General features: G+C 40.9%; 1 protein-coding gene across 2 annotated transcripts in view; it reads right to left on the bottom strand.

The window, feature by feature from the left end:
- The window catches only part of LOC310836422 (uncharacterized protein), a 79,234-nt gene extending 54,242 nt beyond the window's left edge, over positions 1–24,992 (bottom strand). The window contains exons 1-12 of one of the 2 annotated variants that reach the window (XM_083721598.1): positions 24,560–24,992; positions 24,234–24,404; positions 21,054–21,122; positions 20,543–20,628; positions 20,291–20,377; positions 17,428–17,537; positions 13,328–13,450; positions 11,717–11,793; positions 9,783–10,000; positions 7,757–7,922; positions 6,320–6,526; positions 5,610–5,771 (exon numbers count right to left, since the gene is read on the bottom strand). In XM_083721598.1, coding sequence (XP_083577724.1) covers positions 5,610–5,771; positions 6,320–6,526; positions 7,757–7,922; positions 9,783–10,000; positions 11,717–11,793; positions 13,328–13,450; positions 17,428–17,537; positions 20,291–20,377; positions 20,543–20,628; positions 21,054–21,122; positions 24,234–24,301 — 1,373 coding nt within the window. In that variant the 5' untranslated portion in view covers positions 24,302–24,404; positions 24,560–24,992. Of the gene's footprint in view, positions 1–5,609; positions 5,772–6,319; positions 6,527–7,756; positions 7,923–9,782; positions 10,001–11,716; positions 11,794–13,327; positions 13,451–17,427; positions 17,538–20,290; positions 20,378–20,542; positions 20,629–21,053; positions 21,123–24,233; positions 24,481–24,559 lie in introns of those variants that run through there. The other variant, XM_083721599.1, reaches the window with a different exon arrangement.
- Positions 24,993–27,195: the final 2,203 nt, after the last annotated feature.

The following is a 27,195-nucleotide window of genomic DNA, read 5'->3' as shown; positions in this document are numbered from 1 at the left end:
ATTCCCTGAATAGCTTCAGTGTTCTACCATTGTCTTTCACTGAAGATTCAATGGCAAAACATACATTTACCAAATTCTGCAAAGTCCAGATATATTTCCACTGCATTTTTAAACATATTTGAACTAATATGACAGGTGTGCATCTGCTCAGCAATACTTTAAAGAGCAACATGTGCAAGGACAAGCAGCAGCACCTAAGAGCATAAGGAGAGCCCTCTATATCTGGCCAGTGGGCCATCCAGTCCGACATCCTCTCCTCACAGCGGCCAGCCAGGTGCCTGTGGGAAACCCACAGGCAGGACCTCTCCTCACCTATGGTTTCCAGCATTCGGTATTCAGAAGAATAATGCCTCAAACCGTGGAGGAAGAACATAGCATAAGCCACTGATAGCTCTGTCCTCCATGAGTGCGTCTAATCATGTTTTAAAGTCATCGAAGTTGGTAGCCTTTTGTGTGAGCAACTTCCATAATTTAACTATGTCGCGTTCCTGAATCTTCAGCTTCATTGGATGTCTGTGAATTCTAGTGTCACGAGGAGAACAACTTTTCTCTATCCGTGTTCTCCATTCCATGCATGATGTTATATAGACTGGTACCATGTTGCCTCTTACCTCAGATATGCAGATGACACAACCTTGATGGCAGAAAGTGAGGAGGAATTAAAGAACCTCTTAATGAGGGTGAAAGAGGAGAGCGCAAAATATGGTTTGAAGCTCAAAATCAAAAAAACGAAGATCATGGCCACTGGGCCCATCACCTCCTGGCAAATAGAAGGGGAAGAAATGGAGGCAGTGAGAGATTCCTTGGGCTCCATGATCACTGCAGATGGTGTCAGCAGTCACAAAATTAAAAGACGCCTGCTCCTTGGGAGAAAGGCGATGACAAACCTAGACAGCATCTTAAAAAGCAGTGACATCACCTTGCCAACAAAGGTCCGTATAGTTAAAGCCATGGTTTTCCCAGTAGTGATGTATGGAAGTCAGAGCTGGACCATAAAGAAGGCTGATCGCCGAAGAATTGATGCTTTTGAATTATGGTGCTGGAGGAGACTCTTGAGAGTCCCATGGACTGCAAGAAGATCAAACCTATCCATTCTTAAGAAAATCAGCCCTGAGTGCTCACTGGAAGGACAGATCCTGAAGCTTTGGCCACCTCAAGAGAAGAGAAGAGAAGACTCCCTGGAAAAGATCCTGATGTTGGGAAAGATTGAGGGCACAAGGAGAAGGGGATGACAGAGGATGAGATGGTTGGACAGTGTTCTCGAAGCCAAAAACATGAGTCTGACCAAACTGCAGGAGGCAGTGGAAGACAGGAGTGCCTGGCGTGCTCTGGTCCAGGGGGTCATGAAGAGTCGGACACGACTAAACAACAACAACAGAAGAGAGAGGGCAAGATCAGACATATCCATTCTTCAGGAAATCAGCCCTGAGTGCTCACTGGAAGGACAGATTGTGAAGCTGAGGCTCCAATACTTTGGCCACCTCATGAGAAGACTCCCTGGAAAAGACCCTGATGTTGGGAAAGATGGAGGGCACAAGGAGAAGGGGACGACAGAGGACGAGATGGTTGGACAGTGTTCTCGAAGCGACAAACATGAGTCTGACCAAGCTGCAGGAGGCAGTGGAAGACAGGGGTGCCTGGCGTGCTCTGGTCCATGGGGTCACGAAGAGTCGGACACGACTAAACGACTAAACAACAACATGTTGCTTCTTACTCGTCTTTTCTATAAACTGAAACGTCTCAAAGCTTTCCTCACAGGGGTGTTGCTTCATTCCCTTGATCATTTTGGTTGCCCTTTTCTGAACCTTCTTTCAACTCTACAAAATCTCTTTTTAATGTTATGTGACCAGAACCGTAACAGTATTCCAAGATGTAGATTTGTATAACAACGTTGTTATACTGGCACAGGTTTATTTTTCATTCCTTTTCTAAGGTTTCTTTGCATGGAAATTTGCCCTTTTAACAGCTGCTGGGTTGACATCATTCTTGATCTATCTACGACGACCCCAAGGTCTCATTCCTGGTCAGTCACAACCAGTTTAGGTCCTATGAGCAAATATGTGAAACTAAGACCTTTTTGCCCTGATATAAGGACAGAGGAGTATAATGGAGGCACAATGATACTGAGACATTGGGAATTTAGGGCAAAGGAAGGATTTGGCAACAATTAAACAACATAGACTCAAATGCAATAATAATTAAGGAAATTGTTTTGTTTACTGTTCACTTGCCACAAATACATTACAGTGGTTGTGGTGTGTGTGATCTACTGTTCCAAAGTTTCATTTCCAATTCTTACTAATCCATTTTAGAGCCATAATACAGATTGCCACGTTTTAAAAATGCACACCTCTATCATTAAAACAACAGGTGCATATTTATTATTTTGTACATTGTACTTCCTTTATTTAAAAGAGCAGTTTCAGGGGCACATGGAGAACAGCACAGAAGACCCTGAAGGAGGAGTGGTGGAAAAGGACCAGGTACTTCTTTATGGTGTCCTGTGGGCAGCAGGTGGGGGTTGTATTGTTTTTTTTTGTTAACATGGTATGTATTTAATGAATTTCAGGTTATTGTTATATTGTTTAAACAAGTAATCAGAGTGGCTTTCATATCCAGAAGTAAAAATATAGAAACCAAGAATACACACACATCCTACACAGCAACCAGCATAAAACAATATGTTAAAGCAGTACAAATCAAATATTTAAAAGCTATTGACATGTAACTAAGATGGGGACAGAGGAAACTTCACCCAGGGGACAGATTCCTTAAATTGTGTACCATCTTTAAAAAGGTCCTGACTTTGATGTCTACAAATCAAATACCATTAAAAATGTGCCTCAAATAGGTCAATATGGACAAGTAATGTAGTATTTTTATGTAATGTTCACTTCACTGCCTCTTTGCCTTAGAATGAACAACATTAAAAATATAATTTCATTTTTCTATACCTTTTAACTTGCAGCAACACATACCAACTGACCAATCAACTGTTTTCAATATTACGGTGAGAATGCAAGTTTATCTTACTCATCAGCAAATTTATTTTTGGCTTCTATTAAAAACCTTCAGCACCTAGTAACAGTAAAATCTTCAGGTGCTTCAAAAATCCCCAATGTCACTTGCTAACATCAGCCAATAGAGGGGGACAATTCTCTCGAGAGTTAATCCAAACTAATTCTTTGGAATTAAGGGTGGATGATTACTATCAATCACCAGGGCTCATGTTTAAGCCAAAAATGCTACAATTCACTGAGCACATTGTGTGAGACAATGTCATTTTGGCAATAGCTGAAAGGGCACAACAAAAGGTTTTACAGAGGGAACTAGAGTCAACTTCAATGGCTGGATGAGTGTGGTTGAGAAGCTCAAGCTAGAGGGGCCTTGTAAACTGGAACAGTAAATTCAGCCTACACCTTTTGCATTAGGCTTTGCCAGGTTGGTTCTGTTTCTGCAGTTGAAGTACAGAAGAGAAGCCCCCCACCAGCGAGGAACACCCCAATACACATATTCTTGGCCTCAAATTATAAATGGCCTGTCCTTTAACCTACTCTACTTGTTTATTTAAAATATTTAAATATTGCATTTCCTTGGCTCAAAGCAGTTTATGCAAAAGTACCACAACACAACATAAAACCACAATAAAATGAGACTAGCATACTTTTTAAAGCAAACAAGAAATTTAAAATAATTCAGCAGCCAGCAGAACAACAGAGCAGCTGTTTTTTTAGGCTGTTAAGAATGTTCTATGTACATGTTAATATTGTACATATGATATTGTTAAGTTACTGCTTTATTGCTATACGTAGCTCACCCTGCGACCATTGGGTGAAGGGTGCATCGCAAATATGCTAAATAAATAAATAAGTAACCACGTGGAAAAAGGGATTCACAGCTGCTTTGAAAGTTCATAAAGAGCAGTGACTAGTGAAATGATTCTCTGTGGAAAGCTAGCCATGACAGATGTGAGTCAATCAAAGAGGAAGATGAAAGCTGGTCCTATCTTGTAACAGGTAAGAAGTGGCACTGAAGCTATGCCACTGATACCCTGTCTGCAACCACATGGTTGTATGGTGCTGACTGAATTGCCCTCTGCTACTGTACCTCAATAATAACATGCAAGTGGAAGCTTTGGAAGCTTCCCCTATCCCGTGACCCCAATTTTCACCCAGTGACAGATAGACAGTTCCAGCTAGCAAACTGAGAGGAAGAGCAATCTACACCCCAGATCTGCCATGCTGGAGGAGGTGTCCAGTCCTGCCTGGCTCTATCAGAAGAGAAGCCCCCACCAGCGAGGAACACACCAATGCAGCCACCCAAATGGAAAGCAGAAGCTACCACTGGTGATATCTCTGTCAATGAAAAGTCTTGAAATGGAGCATTTGGGGAGGGGGACTTGGCTGCTATAGGCTCTGCTGGGTCCTGCTATCACATGACAGCAATTAGACTCAATCTAATTCTCTCCATAACGCCTGCCTAGAAGTTAGGACAGTGAAGGGGCATTTTCCTTACCTACCCACCCCTTTCTGCCCTGGCCAGTCAAATTGGTAGGGCTGAGGAGCATACAGTGCTGGCTGTGTTACCCCATCAATCCCCACGCCAGCCAGTGAGGGATTAGGATTGTAGCCTGCCTCACAGGTCTTGACTTCCAAGGGAGATAATTTGACAGCCTTAGGGACAATAGCATAATGCCATACAAATCTATGGTGAGACCGCATTTGAAACACTGTGCACAGTTCTAGTCGCCACACCTGAAAAAGGATGCTGTAGGGTTGGGAAAAGCTCAGAAAATGGCAACCAAGATGATCAAGGGGATATAGCAACTGCCCAATGAGGTAAGATTGCAGCAATTGGGACTTGTTCATTTAGAAAAAAGGCGAGTGAAGGCTATAGGATAAAAGCTTATAATATGATGCATGGCATTGAGAAAGTAGACAGAGAACAGTTTTTCTCCCATGTTCTTATGAATATACAAGGAAGCTGAATGCTGGGCAATTCAGGGCAGATTAAAGGAAGCACTTCTTCACACAGCACACTGTTAAACTATGGAACTCACTCAAACCGGAGGCAGTGACAGCCACCAACTTAGATGGCTTTAAAAGAGGATTAGACAAATTCATGGAAGATAAGACCATCAGTAGTTATTAGCTTCTGAATACCAGTAGCGAGAAACTGCCAGAAGAGAGAGTGTTCTGGTGATCAGGTGCTGCTTCTTGGTTTCCTACAGGCACCTGGTTGACCTCTGTAAGAACAGGATGCTGGTCTGGATGGACCACACTGACCAGATCCAGCAGGCTGTTCTTGTGTTCTTAATGGAAGCTCTTAGTAATAGTATCTTAATCAGAAAGGAGTTAATGTGGAAAGAGGTGACCAGGTAAGATATATGGATTTGATGCTACGATGGGCTGTAAGCACTAGCACCTAGAACTGGGTGCAGATGATCACAGGCAGCTGGTGCAGTTGCTGCAGAAGCGATAAAAGATGTTATTTTCTCTTCCTATTCATCAGGGCTTCCTCACCCGCTGAACAAAATGTGAACCACACTTGTGTAATAGTTGGATTGATGCAGTAACTGGAATGGCAAGCAAAATGGTTAGCATGATTACCTTACTGTGTAGACCCATATTTCTGAAGGTGTCAGGAGGAAGAAAACAGTTCCACTGGCTCGGTTGTAGGTAAAACTTAGAACTGGCTGGATCAGAGGAGGATAAGGAGGTGGCAGAACTGTACATAATGTTTCCCCGTCTTGAAGTGAGAATATTCTTAAACTTTGGAAAGAAAACAAAGAGCAAACAGAATTTTTTAAAAAACAAAAAACTATAGGTCAACTATTATATACATCAGTGTTTCCCAAACTTGGGTCTTCAGCTGTTTTGGGACTATAATTCCTATCATCCCTACCACTGGTCTTGCTAGCTAAGGCTGATGGGACTTGTAGCCCAAAAATAGCTAGAGACCCAAGTTTGGGAAACACTGGTATACACTTTAAAAAGAACTCTTTTACATTGCCATAAAAGGGCCCCATATATGCAGTCATCTTTATTTAGGAAACTGCTTCCAGTTTTAGATACTAGCATAAGGATATTATGGCTACAGTCCAATACACACTTACCAGGAAATAAGTCCTCCTGAACTCAGTGGGGCTTACTTCTGAGTAGATATGTATGGAATGACTCTGAACCATTTGCTTCAGAGTTATATCATCCAGATAGTAATATATTTATTTTGGAAGGATCACAATGTGTTCACACTGGAAACAGTAAGAATTTGCTTTTTAAGAAATCTGTTTTACAGAAATCCCAACATTTCAACATACCTGTTGTCAGCACCCATAGCAACCACCCTGCTGGACTTCTCATGTGCACTACAGACGTAGAGTTTAGTTATCGGACTGTTGAAACGAGTCCAAAAGGTAGTAAATGAATTCAGGTCATATATATGAAGATTGCGGGGAGAACAGCAGTACAGAAAATTATCATCCACTGTGCCAATCCAACGTATTCCTTCTTTGAATGGTGATATGCTGGATATAAAAGAATGGTATTATAGGCCAGATGTGAGCTGAAGAAAAGTACTGGGAGCTGGAGTTAGATCTGTCATAAAACACCTGGTGTCAGTGAAGTTAACTTTTCATTCAAAGAAACCAAAACAGTGCAGGCCTAGTGACCACAGCAACTCTTCCCACTAGGTCTTGCTCCAGTGAGGCAGTTTTGAGGACTGAAGGTACCCGCCTTCCCACTGCTCTCTAAGGATCCTCCCCAGGATCCTTCCCCAATAGCCTAAAGCTCTGTTGTCTTGTCTCTCTTTGCTCCCGTCCTCTTCATTTCTCTGCATGTTCTGGGGGACCATGGGGAGGGAAGCTGGTCGCAGCAGGAGGGGGGGGGGAGATTCTCTGGCTTCTTCAGCAGCCTGCCTCCACTCTGCCTCTGCTTCTGTCTCTAATTCTGGACTGCTCTCTGGCACAGCCTCTTCCTGCTCACTAAACCCTGTTGCCTCTTTAGCTTCCAATATCTCTTCCTCCCTGTCTGCTCCCTCTGACCACTCATTGTCTTTCCACCACCAATCCCCTGTCTCTGAGCCTTCTTCCCTTGGGGGTTTCCCAGCTAGTGCCTCCCACCACTTCTCTGCACTCAGCCAGTCCATGGTTGAAAATCATGACATGACACTCTTGGAAGCACATCATATTCATTAAAATTGTCCTCATCATCCACATTATGTGCAAATACTGATGCTAAGTCGATGAGGACAACATCATTAGTCAGTTTGGCACATTTGTCAAACAGCCAGCAAAAAGAAGGAACTTTGTAACAATAGGTAATTACTGTTTGTATCATATCCAAATATAACAGGAAAATGCTACTATAAGCAATATATAACACCAGCTCCTACAAAAGCCATTTAAAAGTCATTATAATTACCGTATATAATTTGTTGAACGATTTATAGTGAATTGTACAAAGTAAGTGATGCAATATCTTTAACAATCAATATATTCAGGGGGGAGAATTTTAAAACAAATTCATAGCATAATCCTATACATGTTTACTCAGACATCAATTCCAGTGAGTTCAATGGAGCTTATTCCCAAGTAAGTGTGCATAGGATTACAACATTAGTATTTTAGAAGCTATATGAAATGCTAGCCAACCTCCTGGTGTGTAAAATGTATGAACTGGATGCAAAGGTACCCTTCCACCTCCAGATATAAACCCATATATTTATAAATTAGGGAGTACTACCTTGTTTAAACTACCTGTAAAAAATGTCCATTGTATCAAATGACCAGAGTTTGACTGATCCATCTAGAGATCCAGAGATAAATAAAGAGGAAGAGTTTGGGTGCAGCAGCAGCTTTGTGACAGTTTTTGAATGACCTTGAAATGTGTGCAGCAAGGAGCCTTGGTCACTCCAAGATTTTACTGGGTAAAAAGAATAACAGGAAAACACGAAATTTGTAAAGCTGTAACAATTCAGTTATGATTACAGAGTTGGATCCACAGGTTTTGTTATTGAAATCAGTGTTTGAAATTGGGTATGTCAACCCCTTCCTTTTATGATGGCTTCTTTAGTTGCAGTTTTAGGATGTTAGAGAGGGTGTGATATGCTTTCCACTTTTGTGCAAGGAAACTCACCTGGATCGCTCTATCATGTCACTATTTGCTTGGCTAAGGAGGACACTCCAGTCTCCAGCTTTGCACTGTTCTGTCAAGATCTATCCTATGTTTAGTGCTTGAATTACAAGGGGAAAGAGGGGATCTGACATGCATCCTTAGTTTTTATGACAGCTCCATAAACTACTTTTTTAGAAGGCTGTGGATGGTTTTGCTGAAAGTGTGAGGAGTTAGGAGTGGGATTTGGGGATTTAAGTAGCTTGGGTTTTGAGAAGTGCAGAGAAAGAGATTTGGTAGAAACTCCTTCTGTACATTGTACAAAGACTTGGATCCAACTCTATATCTGCAAATTACTCTCCCGTAGTTTTAACAAACACAATGTAAGGTCATAAAATTCAAAAGCTGAAAGACACCAGAGTGACGTCTAGCCTGGCTTTATCATTGCAATATCTTTCTTGGATCTAAGCCATAGCCCCAAATAATTCTATCTGCGAACATCCAGTTTTAAATTCTACTGATAACAATCTCCAAATCTGAAGTCCCAATTAGTGAATGCTGCAGGAGGTCTATATCTCATATAAGTAGTAGATAGTTCTAAAATCCAACAGACAAATCTGTTTATAAATCCATTACTGATTTGGTACTAAGTATTCCTCTAAAGAGTTAACAGTTAGCGTGACTCATGAATTCCAAAATTCTTGTCTTAATTTTTTTTGGGGGGGTGGGGTGGGAATCTATACTTCCATAACTGATCTCTTCGTGACTGCCATAGTGTCTTCTGGCTCCATGAGCAATAGAATCAGAGCCAATTCAGGGCCTATTTACCTTTCTAATAGTGCATCTAGTTATTTTTGTACGATCTACCATTGGTATTTCCATGTGGAGATAGTGCAGGCTACATTGCACCTTGTGATCTATCATCCACTGCCCCTATTACGTTTCTGGCTTTCTTGTGTGGAAGCTTGTATTTCGTTAAACTCTTCCTTATTTCTTGCTGCTGCTTACAAACTTTTCATTGGTAACTTGTGGTTTTATATTTATTGGCAGCCATCCTGAGCACTTTGAAGGAAAGGCAGGATGTGGATGGTTTAAATGATGTATAAAATAATACATGAAATGTATTAATTTGGTTGAAGAACTACCTCCTGTACTATTTAAAACTGGCATTGTGATTGTCAGAGGCCCTTTTGGGGTCTCGTCTGACAAAAAGTTCATTATGCAGCGATGTGGTAAGCAGCCTGCTCTGTGGTGGCAGCCCATCTGCCAAGGTTGGTACCAACTGAAAACTTATGGATTTGCCCAGGGTTCTGCTGGTTATAAGTTTCATAGCTTCAGACTGGAAGGATGAAGTCTGCCCTGCTGTTATAAAGAATATTTTTTAACCATGGTATTTTAGTTGCTGTCATTTAAGTACTGCATTGTATTTCACTGCTGAGGTTTAATTTTATGAATTTACTGCATGTACCCCTCCAGAAATCAGTGATGATAAAAGGCAAGATAAAAATATTGTAAATAAGTACTCCTACAAATTTCACATTTAAATTAACAGTAACTGGAGATTTAAACCCTTGTATTTTTTTTCTTAACAGCAATAAAATGTGCCATAAAATAAGGAGATAAGTATGAAGATAACATTGGAATATTTGCAGCTTCTCTGGGACAACTTACTTTCATTGCCTTTGCAGGAAGTAACCAAAATGTTAACGTCAGATGAGTAGACACAAGAGGTAATTTCGGTTGTATGTGCATTTGGTATCTCTAATAGCATTTTCCCATTGATGTTGTAGCAGGTGAAATGGCATTCAGAAAAGCAGTAGTATCTTTGCATAAGGACATCAAAATCCATATTTGTGCACCACCTTTTCCCCATGTGTGGATATTCTCTACTGCATTAAATATATATACACATAAATAAAACATAGCAATGTGAAAATACTGTGGGAATTATTTGAATCTGATAAAAAGAGAAAATCTGCTAGAACCAGATGTTTTATATGAACTGTCACTACTGAGCAAGAAATATATGGCTAGATCCAATGTGTGGCTTCTACAAATGGAAGGGCTGCTTCTGTTTGTGGAAAGGAAACCGAGATCCAATGGTGGAAGGAAAGAAGCAATTCACACAAATTCTCCTTTTTAGCTGCAGGAGCCAGGGTCACTTCCTCAACCCTCCAGCACAGTTTTTCAAGCATCACCAGGGGCTACAGAGGGAAGAAGGAATCAGCAAAAACCACCTCCTCCCTTCCTCCAGCCAGCTGGAGCATCACATGAACCAGGATCTCCTCATGAAAACTCTGGACCCAAGACATGGATGCAACCACACACTGCTAAACATATTGCATAATCAAAACAAAAAAAATTCCTTCCAGTAGCACCTTAAAGACCAACTAAGTTAGTTCTTGGTATGAGCTTTCGTGTGCATGCACACTTCTTCAGATACACAGGGGTATCTGAAGAAGTGTGCATGCACACGAAAGCTCATACCAAGAACTAACTTAGTTGGTCTTTAAGGTGCTACTGGAAGGAATTTTTTTTGTTTTGACTATGGCAGACCAACACGGCTACCTATCTATATTGCATAATATTATTTATTTATCAATAGGCCCAGAAAGGTTCACATCAATAAAAATATAAAACAATATTCTATAATTGAAATCAAATATAATACAAACAATATCTGCAACAAAACAATAAAAAAACATTAAATTGTTCGTCATTCTATAAAAGTCTGGCAGCAAAATATCACCTAACATTTCACTCCACATCTCTGCCCAAAGCCTGCCAAAAGATCTGCTCAATGGAGCTTATCCTTGGCAAGCGTATAGGATTTCAGCCTAAGTAAACATTTTCATTCCATTTGCAAAGCTGTGAGCTAAAATAGAAATAAAATAAAATAAACCTTTTGGGGGGGGGCGGGAAACTGTTCTTAACCTGAGACACCACTTTAGCTAATGGGGCCTCCCGCTGCGGCCGCGCCATCAGAGCACGATTTCTGTTCTCATCCTGAAGCAAAGTTCTTAACCCGAGGTACTATTTCTGGGTTAGCAGAGTCTGTAACCTGAAGCGAATGTAACCTGAAGCGTCTGTAACCCGAGGTACCAGTTTGTGTGTGTGTGTGTGTGTGTGTGTGTGTGTGTATAATTATATATGTGTTTGTGTGTGATATTTCATTATATATATATTATCTATGTGTCTCTTCCTCTCCTCAGTCACTTAGTTCCATTTCCTCACTTAAGCTGTTGCCATCAACATTATTATGGTTATGATGAGGCTATTGGGAAAGGGGTGTTGCTTCCTCATGTATATTCTAAACAATATTTGCATATATGCAAACCTCAGGTTACTCTGAGTCTGCTGACACCTCTTTGCTTGTGTGTGAGTGATATTTTGGCTGCAGCTCCATGAGCACCAGAAAGCTTGAATCACAAATGGAAAGGGTGATACTTTTCTCATAGTTATACTTCCATATATTTGTATATTCCAACTCACATACATGAATTGTGATGGGTTGCATCAAAGAAATAAGGTGCACAGATACAGGCATCTGGGTCTGCACTGTTTAGTCTAAATGCTCATTCCAAAACTCAAACAAACTCATGTACCTGGGGAAGAGGCCATAATTGCACATTGGATAGATGTTAGATTCTTCTGAGATCCTCTTTTCTTTAAACTTCCAAATCTAAAATAGAAAATATTATAAATGTATTTAAAAAGCTTAAATAGCAACAGTTGGAAATTTAGAAGTTTAAGACAGCAGTCCTATGGACACTTACTTGGAGCGCTGCGAGATTTATCTCCAAGTAAATATGCGTATGATTGAGCTGTGCTGAAATCTTTTTGGCAAGGGATTTACATTTCAGAAAGTGTGCTATTTTATTTTTTATTAGAAAGGACACTGCTAGAACCAGACGGAAGAAATTCTCATGTTCTTTTAAAATAGCAATATGTATTATATAATTAATGGGGAAAACCCCCCAAAAAACTATTCTCAAAAATCTTTTATTAGCAGGCAAACTATTCATCAGAGAGCTGCAATGATAGTTTTACAGGTTTCTGTACCAAACAAGCATTAAAAGATTTTTCTTCTTCTTCAACTGAATACACCTAATTCAGTAATTCAGTAGAAAAAGAATAATAAATATTTATGTGGATCAGAAATCAATATTAATTGTTCAATAGTTCAGTAGTTTTTGCATGATCTGCCATCCACCAAGTGACATAATAGAAGTGTCCATGGAATAATAATGCATATACACATAACTGATAAAATCTGGATTCCAGTGAGTGATTCAAAAATAAGAGGCCTCATATATCCTGATTTTCCTGATCAGCACCCCTAAACATGCAGCTTCCAAGTTACATTAATTTGGTGTCATGCCTTCAAACTTAATGCAGGAAAACATAATTCTAGTGTTCATGCACCTATGTCCACTCTGCTGAAGACTGACTGGCAACAATGCTTTCAGCACACCTCTTTACGGAATTGGTGCGATTAACCAGCTTCCAAGATGCCTTCTGTCTAAAATGTTACAAGGATTGTTTTGTTTATGCCTGAAAGTATCCAGTGTTGTAAGCTGCCATGGAATCATGAACTTGACTATTCAAATAATAAACCAACCAACAAACAAAAAAGCAGGGTTTGCCAAACTTATTGGGCCTGTGGGCAAATTTGGAAAACACCATGGGCACCTACTACAAAATGGCATTTCTATAACAGGTGCCATGCGGGGAGTAGGCTAGCCTCTCTCTCCTCTTTTGCCCAGGTCATTTTTGAATTTTACTACCCGCTTTGCCCAGGCCTTGCCCAGGCCTCTGTATTGTTTTTACATCCCTTCAGAAGGGAGCTGTTTCCAGAGGAATAACTGTGAGGGGTGAAAGACTCTGTGTTGGACATCAGAGGATGGCTATCTCTACTTGTCTTGCCCCTCCATCCAGCCCTAAAAGCCTTCAGAAGGGAACAGCTGCCAGAAGACCAACTGTTGCTTAATATATATTTTGACTTCATCTATTAGTAATGTGTATGTTAATTTAAATGTTTAGGTCAAATGAACTGTTAATTTCTGGCGATTCGTTTGTGTGTGCTATGTTGCATTCTTATTATAAGGCTTACTATGTATTGTTGTTGCATTTTGATTTGTTTCTGCGAACTCACTGTGAGCACAGATTTATTTGTGGGGAAATGTGGCTTATAAATAAAATGGCAATGGCAATACCTTTACTCCCATGATTCCTCCACCGATGAGTTCATCTCTCACTGGGTTGAATGATAGAAAGGTTAACCGTCCAAAACCTGGATTTTCTACTGAACAAGTCTCATTATAATCCTTGTTGTAAACCTTAAAAAAACAAATACTGATGTCAAAGATCTTGTATTTTACAAGACTTCAAATTACATCTAACGTACATACTTTCTTTCCTTGTCAGTAAAAATAAAGTGGGTTCTAAATTATTATTATTATTATTATTATTATTATTATTATTATTATTATTATTGCATTATAATTTAATATTATTACTATTACTGCATTATAATTTAGTATTATTACTATTTCTGCATTATTATTTCCATGGCCTGCTTAATTTGTATCCAAAATTTATTTGCGTTCTCATGCTTTCACCATAAATGGGGGAGGGACCCCCTTCAGTATTAGATTCACGCTTTATGGAACTTTTTTGTTGTCATGTATCATCTGGTTATTACTATAAAAGAATTTTCTTCTATACTAGTGTACAATGAAAAAATTATGACTATCTGTCCAGATATACTCCAAAATATCAAACATTATCAAGAATCCTAAATCTTTCCCTCAGTTTATAATACGTATATACTTTTAACCTGTTTCTTCTTGCAACCCAAAAGAAAGCAACGTTCTGCATAGTTTTGAGACAATATGTCTCCTGATACATATATACTGTATTTTTCCGTCTATAAGACATCTTCATGTATTTTTGGGGACTCCAATTTAAGAAAATGGGGGAAGATGCCCCCAAATTTTGGACATTATTTTTTAGGGGGGAAAACCTAGTCTTATACACGGAAAAATACAGTATTTTCAAACTCTGAATTTTGAACATCCTCCTGCACTATAGTTTGGCTTGCTGTGACAAGCAAACCAGATTGATGAGCTCAGATATGGGAGAGTCGACAAAAAATGCTATCTGGATTACAAAGTAATAAGCAGTGTTGAAGATTCTAGCATCTTGCAAGTGGAAATAGGGACCCTCTTGTGTACCTGTCTCGTTCCTATCCTCACAGAAGCATCCTCTTTAAAGGCTATTTTGTGACTGCTGTATGCTTGTATTCATTACCTTTGCAACAGTGTCTCTGAACTGAATGAAAAAGCAAATGGGATGCCCGTGTTTTCCGTTACAGAGCAAAACTGCCACTGCAATCCTAAGCATGCTTACTCAAGAGTAGTGCCCGCTGATTCAGTAAAGCTTAAAGGTAAAAGGTAAAGGTACCCCTGACCGTTAGGTCCAGTTGTGGATGACTCTGGGGGTTGTGCGCTCATTTATATAAGCCGAGGGAGCTGCCATTTGTCTGCAGACAGCTTCTGGGTCATGTGGCCAGTATGACTAAGCCTTACCTGCTAGTAATGTGCTAAGGCAGGTGTGGGAAACCTTTGGTCTGCCAGACGTTGCTGAACTAAAAGGGACATTCCAGAGGAGGAGCAGGAGCAGGCTGGGGCAAAGAGAGACTTATACCTATTCCAAACCCTGTTCAGCTTGGTCATGTGACTCAGGGCCCACACCTCAAAGCTTGGTCCCCTACACTTGGCATTAGCCCTTGCCAAAAGCTCCTGAATGGAGTTTGGAATGGGATAGTTTATGTGAGTTATGCTAGCCTAAATTACACTGGCTTCCTATAATTAGGATTGCTCTGTAAATGTTTAGAAGGCACCCACAAAATCTCCCCAAACAGGCAAAGTGGGGGAAAGGGTGGTGGTGGATGCACAAGCAGAGACAGTAGATTACCAGGTACAGCTACTAAAAACCTGGAGTTTCAGGTAAATAGGGGCAGCTCAAGCAGACAACAGTTTTCATATGTCACACGCAAAGGCATGCAACTGTGCTTCAACACTGCTTTTAAAAGTGAAATGTGGCTTTGAAAGTGAATAATTTAAAGCTGAGATGTTACACATGGAAGTGGAGCACTGAACCCTTTCCACACCCAGTTTCTCCACTCAGAACTCCCTTCTCCCCAAGCTGCTTTGAACTTAATAATAGTAATAATAATAATAATAATAATAATAGCAACAACAACAATAATAACAATAATTTATTTATATCCCACTCATCTGGCTGAGCTTCCCCAGCCACTCTGGCCCGCTTCCAACAAATTATGAAAATACAGTAATCCATCAAACATTAAAAGTTTCCCTAAACAGGACTGCCTTCAGATGTCTTCTAAAATCTGGTAGTTGTTGTTCTCTTTGACATCTGGTGGGAGGGCGTTCCACAGGGTGGGTGCCACCACCGAGAAGGCCCTCTGCCTGGTTCCCTGTAACTTGGCTTCTCGCAGTGATGGAACCACCAGAGGGCCCTCTGCGCTAGACCTCAGTGTCCAGGTAGAACGATGGGGGTGGAGACGCTCCTTCAGGTATACTGGACCGAGGCTGTTTAAGGCTTTAAAGGTCAGCACCAACACTTTGAATTGTCCTCGGAAATGTACTGGGAGCCAATGTAGGTCTTTCAAGACCGGTGTTACATGGTCTTGGCGGCCGCTCCCACTCCCTCTAGATGGTCCAGAAGGATGTTATGGTTGATGGTGTCAAAAGCCACAGAGAGATCCAACAGAACTAGGAAACAGCTCTCACCTTTGTCTCTAGCCCGCCGGAGATCATCAACCAGTGAGACCAAGGCAGTTTCAGTCCCATGATGAGGTCTGAATCCTGACTGGAAGGGATCCAGTCCTGGAGTTGTTCAGCAACCACTCGCTCAATCATCTTTCCCAAGAATGGAAGATTTGAGACTGGGCAATAGTTGGCCATAGGGGACGCAGGTGGCGCTGTGGATTAAAGCCTCAGCGCCTAGGACTTGCCGATCGAAAGGTCGGCGGTTCGAATCCCTGCGGCGGGGTGCGCTCCCGCTGCTCGGTCCCAGCGCCTGCCAACCTAGCAGTTCGAAAGCACCCCCGGGTGCAAGTAGATAAATAGGGACCGCTTACCAGCGGGAAGGTAAACGGCGTTTCCGTGTGCGGCTCTGGCTCGCCAGAGCAGCGATGTCACGCTGGCCACGTGACCCGGAAGTGTCTCCGGACAGCGCTGGCCCCTGGCCTCTTGAGTGAGATGGGCGCACAACCCCAGAGTCTGTCAAGACTGGCCCGTACGGGCAGGGGTACCTTTACCTTTAATAGTTGGCCATATTGGCCGCTTCTAAAGATGTTTTTTTAAGAAGCAGTTTGATAACCACCTATATCAGTGGGTCTGGGAAGGCTCCCTCACAGAGATAAACATTCACCTCCCCACGAAGCCCATTGCCCAGCCCTTCCCAGCTAGCTTTTATAAGCCAGGATGGGCAACAATCAAGGAGATGGGTGGTTGGCTTCACTCGTCCAAGCAGCCTGTCCACATCCTCAGAGGTAACAGATTAGAATTGATCCCACGCAACTTGACTAGACAGGACTCTAGCACTCTCCTGCCCTGGCCCTGCTCCCATGGTGGAGTCTACCTCTTCCCAAATGAGCGACTTCATCTGCAAAAAACTTTGCAAAATCATTGCAGGAGATCATGTGGCCCGTACTGATGGAGCAGGTGGTTCTGCTAAACTGCGAACCACCTGAAAGAGTCTCCTGCTGTTGTCTGCAGATGCAACAGAGGCGGTGAAGAAGGTCTTCTTCGCCGTCGCTATTGTCACTTGGTAGGCTCGACAATGAGCTCTACCCCGTGTCCGGTCAGATTCAGAATGAGTTATCAGTTTCATTGCCCTTAGATCCATGGAAAACCACGGGGCTGTCCAAACTTCATGCAATCAGAGAGGGCGCTTCGGAGCCAAACAGTCAATAGTCCTGGTTAACTCCACATTCCAGCAGGCCACCAGGGAATCAGCTGAAAGGCCATCAACATGGGATAAAACATCCCCTACCACTCTCTGGAAACCATTTGGATCCATTAAGTGGTGGGGGCAGTTATACTTGGGCTCTGTTACACTTCTCTGAAAGTGACATATAGCTAGTTCCATATGCTCACATGCTGCGCAAATCTTCCCTAACAGGGAAATGTCCTATTACTTTGTTGCCAGAATCTGCAAATTGTTTCTCTTCTCATAAGAAAAAAACCCCACTTGTATCAAGAATGATAAAACACAATTTTACCTTAATTGAGAAATCTTTTTGCAAAACAAAGTAGACATTATACTTCTCAGAGTAAGTGATGATTCTTGCCGAGCTGAGCTGAGACTTTGGAAACTCCAACTCTCTTCTAACTGAAAAGTTGAACACAAACAATATTTTTAAAATAATAATAATAATAATAATAATAATAATAATAATAATAATAATAATAATAATTTGGTAATCTAATCTAGCCTTGTAAATCAATCCACAAACATTACTAGATAGGGAGGGGGTGAGGGAAACCAAGCTGCAAAGGCACTACAGTACTAGCATGTGTTTTCATGCTGGCTACAGAGAAAGGGAAGTGTTCTCCTCAGCAGCCAGCAAAGGTGTTACCACTTAGCAGGCAGGCTTTTCTAACTAGCCTTCCACCAAGTAGATCTGCAGAGGAGAGGTGGCGAGATCTGTCTTCTTCCACCAGTCCATTCAATCATCTACATAGAATTTCTGGCTTCCTATGTCTCCATGGCAAGTAGTTGAATACAAGCTCAGCTAATCCAACTGTTTTATACTACGTATTGGCTCCATCTTCAATGGAACCACTCAGAAGATAGTCATTAAAACCAGTAGAAAATTCATATTCTACAATTCAATAGAAGAAATATTTAAAATATTTAACATGACTAATTTGAGTTGGTATAGGATTATGAACAATTTCATGCTTTGTATGTAGCAGAACAGAAATGGAAAAGGGTTTTGGGCACTGAATAGAGTAGATTTATCAATATAAATTGCTCCTTAGCTAGGAGACCTCAAAGAACAGAACAGATTAAGATAAATGCTAGTCCAGTTTACTGAACACAATGTGTTCCCTGGAAATCGTTCATTAGACAAGCATTAGCATAATGAGCCCATAATTACCATTGTTTCCTATGGGAACATTTCTAAACTGGGAGTTGCCCAATCTCTCCCTATGGTTTGTTCCTGGTTTGGCTGCAGCCAAACATCAAAAGAGAGACAAAGGAAAAATTGATCTGTCAGATCTCTCCTGCTTTCCCTTGCTTTAGCTTAGATTCCTGCATTGCAGGGCATTGGACTAGATGACCCTCAGGGTCCCTTCGAACCCTACAATTCTATGATTCTATACTTGTATCTGATCTTGCTCCCTCCCTGCATGGTTTCTTCCCAAAATTGGCTGCCACTGCCTAGCAACCACAAGGAAGGAAGGAAGGAAGGAAGGAAGGAAGGAAGGAAGGAAGGGGGCTAAATCTGCAGAGTGTATAGTGAGGTTTGGGCACAATTCTTTACATTTGGATAGGTGAATTTCCATATTGTGAGTGGACAGATTGTGGGACCTGCATGTACATACACATGGCTGAAATCCTGTAACTTTTCATACTGCAAAATGTTCCAATTGTTTATTTATTTAGCTCCACTTTTGTTGTGCTGCCCTTCCAGACAGAAGTAATGTGATATTAGGGAAACATCGCAGAACAAGTAATAATATGGAATGATGTCTGTGCAGTCCAGTATAAATCCACCACTAATGTGCTATTATTGTGTTAATGACATGTTACAGAATACAACCACCAGAGAGAGAGAGAGGTGAGGAAGAGCCGGATAACCACATTCCTGGCACCATGGTCACTGCTGCTTACCTGGACCAGGCTGGAGTAAGGTCAGAGGCATGTGGCTGTACACTCCAGTGTTCCCAATGGTTCAGCTGTGCAGCCCTGATCTTCCTTGGCAGCACCCCAGCTTGGTAAAGATAAGGAGCAGTGGCGTAGGTGTCAGGAGGGTGGTTCCAGGGCTGTGCGTGTGGAGGAAACACTTAAAAGATGTTGCAGGGTTCCCAAAAATAGACCAGAGGCAATTTTACTTCATCCAGGAGAGCTTTATTGTTACTGAAGGCAAGTGAGCATAAAGGTCACAAATCCAATACATTCAGGAGTGGCACTGTCAGTTGCAGCAGATTAATCTTAAACTAACAAGAACTTATAACAAGACTAAACCTTAACACTATATACAGAACAGAATATCACACCAGAACAAAAAGATAGACAGAGAAAGTAAAACCCAGGCCTTCCTTATATAGTCAGCATGACCTTTGACAGAAGAGATAAGAGAACCAGATTAAACCATCTGTCCTCAGCTTCTCTGAAGAAATAACCCAAACACCATGAACCTTCTGCTTGCTTCTTTCACACAGAGAAGCTTCCAGAACCCTCTTGAATTACCGTAAATAGAATAGGAAAGATCTCTAGACATCAGATCAATACTTTCTGCACTAAGAAATGCAAAGAGACACCCCTCACATGCAGTACTACTGACATGTATAAGCACACACTATACTGTACGGGAAGAGAAAATAAACAAAACATCTAACACTTACTTTGATAAAAAAATAACTCTAATGCTGAAATTAATGTTCTGCTTCCTTTTTTAAAAAAAGAGAGAAATCTGGGCTACTTGATCAAAAGGACTGACACAAAATGAAAATACACTTGAAAACAAAACCACTAAATGTGGAATTCAATGTAGTACTAAGGCGGGCGTTCTGTCAACTCAAGGATTTCTCATCCCACAATGGGGTTTCCCCACCCCACCCCACCCCTCCTAAATCTGTTGTAGGGTTTCTCTCAACCCAACCCCCTGCAGTACGACACACACAAAGGAGACTCATTGCACAATTACTTGTTGAATATTGCCGAATGACATCAGAAAAATAGTTTAAAACAAAACAAAAAGACAGATCATTAGAGGCACTGGTCAAATGTGAAGTGGCAGAGGCTGGTATAAAGCTCTTAGTGGGCACACTATTTGGTACTTTGTTTAATTCTTCCTTCTGAAAGCGCACACAAATGTGAAATGAAATTGAAAGTGGACTATAGATTTACCTTACCAGAACAATTAGTAGGAAGCAAATCCAGACTGAAAAATCCTTTCCCATCTAACAACACCAGTCGTTTGCTCCTGTTAGAATAGGTTGCTAAAAGGAATTGTGAAGAAGATGGTTTTAGGCCATGACTTCAAACAACATTTCTAGATTTATATGACTGGAAGGATACTGAGATACACAAAAGAAAGGGGAGGTGGATCCTAATGTTTCTACAGGTACTTTATCTCTAACTGGGTAGAATTTACATCTTCTTACCTCCAATGATATCTAAACCTTGCTGTGTGTAGCTCTTAATTAATCTGAAGCCAAAAGAAAGAAAGGCAGTGCCTTTTCCTATAAATCTGCAACAGGAAGAATAATTTAACTTTTTAGAGATGTACATAAACGGCACTGGGAAAATGGTACTAACTGAAGCATACCCTATCTCCACTGGCCACATTGCACTCAAAGTTCTAAAATTCAAGTGGAAAAACAAAAACAAAAAATGAAATAAAGCAAGTTTTTATATAGTATGTGAACCCAAACAAATAAATAACCAAAGCACCCCCCCTTTTTTAGTGGAAAAGTTGTTTTCAAGCACGAAAATGCTAGCAAAACAGAATTAAAACATATTTGGTATACAAGACTCATTAAAGTGACACAGGTGCTCATATGCCACAAATTTTAGATTCTATTTGAGACAGATCTCCAGAGACAATATATGTATGTATGTATTTATGTATGTATGTATGTATGTATGTATGTATGTATGTATTTATATACTTACACTTGAGGTGATATATCCTTTGGTTTTAGATGCTCTTCAATTCTAGGCACCTCATCTTCAAAAGTTAATCTTCGCAATAATGAAATAGAAATTTGGATTAGGTAAGAAATATACTACAATGCAGTTTATGAAAACGGAAGAGAAACCACATTTAACATGATGAAACAACAGCATCTCCACGTTGGCTTTATTTCTGTTAAATAAATCATGACACAGTGTAATATGTCATGTGTTGTTGCTCATCTGAGGTTGCATTCACCTAATTTTAAGACTTACTAAGGAACAGAAGATTTTTATTATGTCCTCATATGTAAAACCACAGAATTGAAAGAGGGTGTACTTTTGTTTTCCCATGACTCTAAATTTTAATATAGCTTTCAGCCATGATTGCTTATAGGGCAAAGCATGCCTAAAAATGTTCTGGAAAAAAAAGAGAAACTACATGAAAATGATTAATAGATGGTATCTAACCCAAGTAGACTAGCTAAGAGCAAAATCGGATTTGTGTTGGAAATGTAACGAAATGGAAGGAACTTTTTTTCAAATGTGGTGGGCATGGAAAAAAGTTAAAGAATATTGGGAAATGATATATCATGAGATGGAAAAAATGTTTAACCCCCCCCCAAAAAAAAACCCAAGAGGCATTCCTGTTATCACAAAAAAAACTTATTTATGTATGTAACAACAGTGGCTTGATCTTGTTAGCCCAAAAATGGATGGTGAGGGAGGTCCCTATCAAAGAGGATTGGCAACTTAAGATGATGGAATATGCAGAGTTAGTAGGTCTAACAAGTAGAATATGAGAGCAAGAAGAACAGGTATTTAAAGAGGAATGGAAATTTTTTCCTGAGTATGTAGAAAATAATTGTGTCCAGTTGAAAACGCTGGCAGTATTAAGGTAAATTCAACAGTATAATATATTTAAAAGGGATGTAAGATGGGAGAACTGAATGAGATGAATATACAAAAATATGCAGAAATGGTGGGCAAATTAAAAGAACCTTGGAAGGGGAGGGAGGGGAAGTTGTTGACTGTAATGCAAGATGTTCATTTTGAGATGTAAAATTTGAAAATTTACGGTAATTAAAATTATTTTTTTAAAATTAAAATGTTCTGAAAAAGAAGTAATGTTTTGGGTAATAAATGCAGGAATTTCTCCCCTGTATATTATTTTGTATGCACTGCACACACTTAATCTAGAAGGGCAAACCATACAAATGCCTGGTTTTGACAGCTTTTGCTCCTTGCTAGATCATGGAATATTTTCCCCCTCTATCACGTATTTAGTCTGACATACTAAAATATAAATGAAATTTAGGAAAGTTGGTAGGATAATTACTTCTTTTTTCACAGTGAAGTGTAAAGACCAACAGAAAGATATAGCAGCAATTCTACCACAGGGCAAAATATCCCAAATAAAATTAATATAGTACCAGTTTAACTATACATTTAATTCAAAATGGTTTCACAGCTGAAGGGCAATGCAGCTAATCACAAATAACACGATTGTCATGTTTTATTATGAGTTATGGGCTACAGTATGGTTCCTCAGAAACTAGGTCATCTTATATCTTGCATCTGTTATGAGTTTGTGGGAGTCAGACTTCTAATCCATATTATCCTAGCAATATAAACCAGGCTAGATTCCACATGAGGTTATTGCCTGGGGGGTGGGCCATTAAGAGGATAGAGGACAATAATGGTCCATAGATGGTTAAATGGAGAAAGGCCTGAGGTTTTTTAGGTCAGAGTTTGGGTGGGGAGGTGGGAAGCAGCAAGCAGAGGGTCAGAAAGCAATGTTTGATTTTTGTTTGAATCCAAGGTTGTGGCTATGGGAGACAGAAGTTCCTATTGGGTGTTGACACTGGGAACCCCTCCACCATAAGCTCAGGTTGTATATGTGTGTAAATAAACCAGATATCATAGAGACACCAAAGTCTCCACTGTGCCCTATTTCTAAAAGGAAACATTCACCAAGATGAGCACCTGGAACTCCAGGAATCTCACATTGCTCAGAGATTGAGGTGGCATGCAACACATCTTATATGTATACACATATACACATATACAACTAATGGGGGGGGGGGGCAGATGGAATCTCAAAACGAATACTGGGTTTACTTTGCTGGCAGTTAGCAATCAGAAAATAGAAGTTAAAGGTTAACACATCAACCATAATATAACTGCAAAATCAGCAACGTAGCTTTGGCTTCCAGTAGCCAGCTCTAACAATCGCAAGAACAAATATGTTCCCTCCTGAGGGGAACTAAAATGCACAACTTGAAACAGAAGACAAGCAGGCACACCAACAAAACACAGCAAACAGTCTGCAGGATCCCAAACACACAAGAAACACGTGCCTGACTGCAGGAATGCTGGAAAGACTGCCAAGCTATTGCCTTGAGCAGAAGGCAGGAACTGTAACTGAGGTCTCTTCTGGATACAGGCTAGTTAAAAGTTCCTGAAAGCAAAGTACATTCCTGCCTTAAGCATTAGGGCACACTAATCCCAGTGAGTCTAGCATGCCAGAAAGTACCGCCCCCGTCCACAACTTCTACAAAACAAACTTCTAAAGTGCCTAGAAAAAATGCATTTTCCTAATTAAGAGGTTTTTCAAAAAGAAAGCCTTAATCTGATTTTACCAGGACTTAACATTTTAACTATTTTTTGTTTGCAGGAGCCTACATTAGACATTATGTGATACTTTCAGCATTGGTCTTTCAGCTCTGGAGTGGGGGGGGGGTATATTTATTGTGATTTTTGTGATTGTTTAAGGCTCAGTGTTTCCCAACCTTGTGCCTCCAGCTGTTTTTGAACTACAACTCCCATCATCCCTGACTAGCAAGACCAGTGGCAAGGGATGATGGGATTTAAGGGCTCAATATATAGACATATGAAATAGTGAGAAAGGGGTGCCTTTTATAACATGCTGAGAAGAGTGAAACCTATTGCTGAATACCCACCGTCAGCTTTCACAAATCTACAAATAGCAGAAAGGGCTTAAAGACTTAGAAAATGATCAAGTTAGACTTGCACTCAACCTATTTCTTTTTAGAAATGTGACAATGAGGCATACAAGGGTGCATAACTCAAAAAATGTTTTCAGAGTTACATGCAGATAAACCCAAAAGGATAATTTAAAAGTTAATATGTTGAATCTTAATATAGTACCATATTCACCTTTTTTTCTTGGAACCTCTTCGTTTTTGCTTTTTTATAGCACTGGTAATCCCTTGGCCTATATCCATTACCAAAGGCTATTGGCTAGTAGGTGCAGAACAAATAAGACCCTATGCTGATTTCTGGCTGGTACAGAAGATTCACCATACTAGTAACCAATAAAACATTTACCTGAAATTCAAAAACCAAAAACATGAATTAACATAATGAAGTGGAAAATCCCATTTGTGAAAATAGCTTGGATTTTGTGTGTGCATCAAGTTTTTCCATGAACCTAGTTCAATACTAAAAAAAAAAAGCAGGGTTTTGAAGAATGCACAACTTACCTCCTTGTTTATGGAGGTTGCACTGTAGTCTATAGATAATCAACATTTTATAAGAATGGTTCCTGGTGGAAGTCATAAATTGTTAGCAATTATCACTGGCTGTTGTTAAGATAAAATGGAATAGTTCCAAGTTTGCTGCAGATGGACATGACACGAATGCGACTTTAAAAGTATATTACCTAATAGTTGCCATCTTGATTCTGGGTCTGGTTCAAGGTGCTGGTTTTCATAGAATCATAGAAAGTTGGAAGGAACCCTGAGGGTCATCTAGTCCAACCCCCTGCAATGCAGGAATCTCAGCTAAAGCATCCATGACATCTATCCAACCTCTGCTTAAATATCTCCAATGAAGGAGAGTCCACCACCTTCCAAGGAAGTCGGCTCCAGCCCTTACTGTTAGAAATTTAAAGTTTTGAATTGTTTCTTTCTTCCCCTTGCTGCTTGCTTTGTGTCACATTTCATAACTTACATTGACCTCTTCATCCCCATCCCAAGTTTTGCTATCTCACTGCTTGGCTCACCAGCTGGACCTATTGCGTGGACAGGCGGAGTCCCCCAAACCATAGGCAGCCCCTGTGTGGAATAACGACTCAAGACAATGTGCTATGGGATTAAAATTGGCCACAACTTTATTATGTTTCAGATGTGGGTAGACCTTGGCTCAGGCATTGGGTGTTTATCCCTCCCAGGCCCCCGCTGGAGATCTGGGGAACATCAGGGTTATCCAGAGGGGGGGGGATGGGCTGGCTGTGGAGAACATATGTTCAAGCAGAGAGAGCCCGCCCCCATTATGCCGCCGTCGCAGGGGAAAGCAATGACAACCTCTAGGCGTATGGCCAAAGCTTCCCCTCAAAACAACCCCTTTAACGGGGAGCCCTGGTATCGCCGCTGCAAAGAGAAGGGGGGCGTGGGTCACTGCTGCACGCCCATCCCCATTTAGGGAAGACAGACTAAAGGATTCCACCCAAGGCCTGATACCGCCAAAGTTGTGGAATTTTGCTACGGGAAAGGCAAACCTGCCAATGCAGGAGAATTCCTTTCCGGCCCTTCAACAGTGAGCTTGACATACCTGTGGAGAAAAGGTTAACCTGCAAAAGAAGTCTTACCTGAGGCTGGGTAGGGCAGGAGAAGCTCTGGAGCCAACTGACGATTCCCAGGTAAGATCCTCCCCCTATTGTGTGGGCAGGGTGGTCCCTCCCCCTACCTGGCCTGATCACCTTGGCAATGCCTCCCCAGGCAGGATTGGGCAACTGGCTGAGGTAGGCGGAGACCTCCAGGAATCCCACCTGGGGAAGGCGAAGCCAAGTCTGTGCTAATGGTGCCGCATAGGGTCCCAGGGGCTGCGCACGACCATGCAAAGGGCACCCCCCCCCATTTAATGTGGAGAGCGGTCATTACTCTTCCCTTTGTTTCTGATCTCCTGTTCCTGTTCCTTACTCACCCATGGTCTTCTATCAGCTGCCTTTCCCCCACCCCCACCCCACTGGTATCCCTGCCCTGCCCTTTTATTTTTGCAGTAGTACCCAGCCCTCACTCCTTCCAATATGGTAATTGTTAATGTAAAGACTGTTCATGTGGAACACAAGGATTAAAGCAATAAAACATAACAAGAAAATAAACTCTTTTTTTGAAGGCAGGTAGTCAATATAAGTAATATTAAAAAACAAACAAACAGCAGGATCTGAACTTATGGCACCTGAAGATGTGGCTTTATTCTCCAATGACACTTTACCCCCCAGTTTGGCTTGTACTGACTTTCTAAAACCCATATTTATCCTAATATAATAACTGCCTAGTTTCTTTTTGTTACCACGGAATCTGCATTTTTCATCAAATGATGGAGATAGAGAAGAGCTGGAATGTACTACGTTATTAATTGTGTAGAGAAGAAGAAAGCCCCCCCCCCCTCATTCTAGAACTATGGATCATTTGGTAGCACAGACTGGAGGTACATTCAAGACAAAAAAGAAAGGTACTCCGTCTTCCCACAATACATAGTTAACTAATAGGCTTTGCTGCTACAATATGTGTTGATGGCTACTAGATCTCTGATTATATTTAAAAGGCTTTATGTAGCCAGGTCCTGAAAATATAGGTGTACCAACTGCTATTAGTTATCATTGCTAAATGGAAACTCCATGTTCAAAGGCAGCGCACTGCTTGAGTAACAATTGCTGGGTCTCAATTGATGAGGGAAGGGTGCATGCCTTCATTCCCTGCTTGAAGAATTCCTAGAAGCACTTGGCTGGCTCTGTTGTGGTCTCAAGATACTGGACTAGAAGAGCCTTTGGTCAGATCCAGAACAGCTCTTCAGATGAACAAAAGGCAACTTCTTCCAGAAACAGTGGTCATGTACACACTCCCATTTACTCTGCATCTACGGTGTCCTCACCACTGGTTTGGGAAGCGGTGTACCCACAACATTAGTCACAGTAATATCTATCCTGCCATTTCTTAGGAAATACTGTGTTCTGATGTGTTCTTCCCCAAACCAGTTCTGATCTGAACTGAGAAATAAATAAACAAACCTGGCTACATTTTAGACTAGTGTGTGTGTGTGTTTATATTTATAGCCAATGCTACCTTTACTGTAACAAATACAAAGTATGTGCAATGGAAATAATCCTCTATTTAAC

Source organism: Podarcis gaigeae (assembly GCF_964106915.1).
Source record: "Podarcis gaigeae genome assembly, chromosome: 2".
Classification (NCBI taxonomy): Eukaryota; Metazoa; Chordata; class Lepidosauria; order Squamata; family Lacertidae; genus Podarcis; species Podarcis gaigeae.
This window is presented reverse-complemented; position numbering and strand designations above follow the sequence as displayed.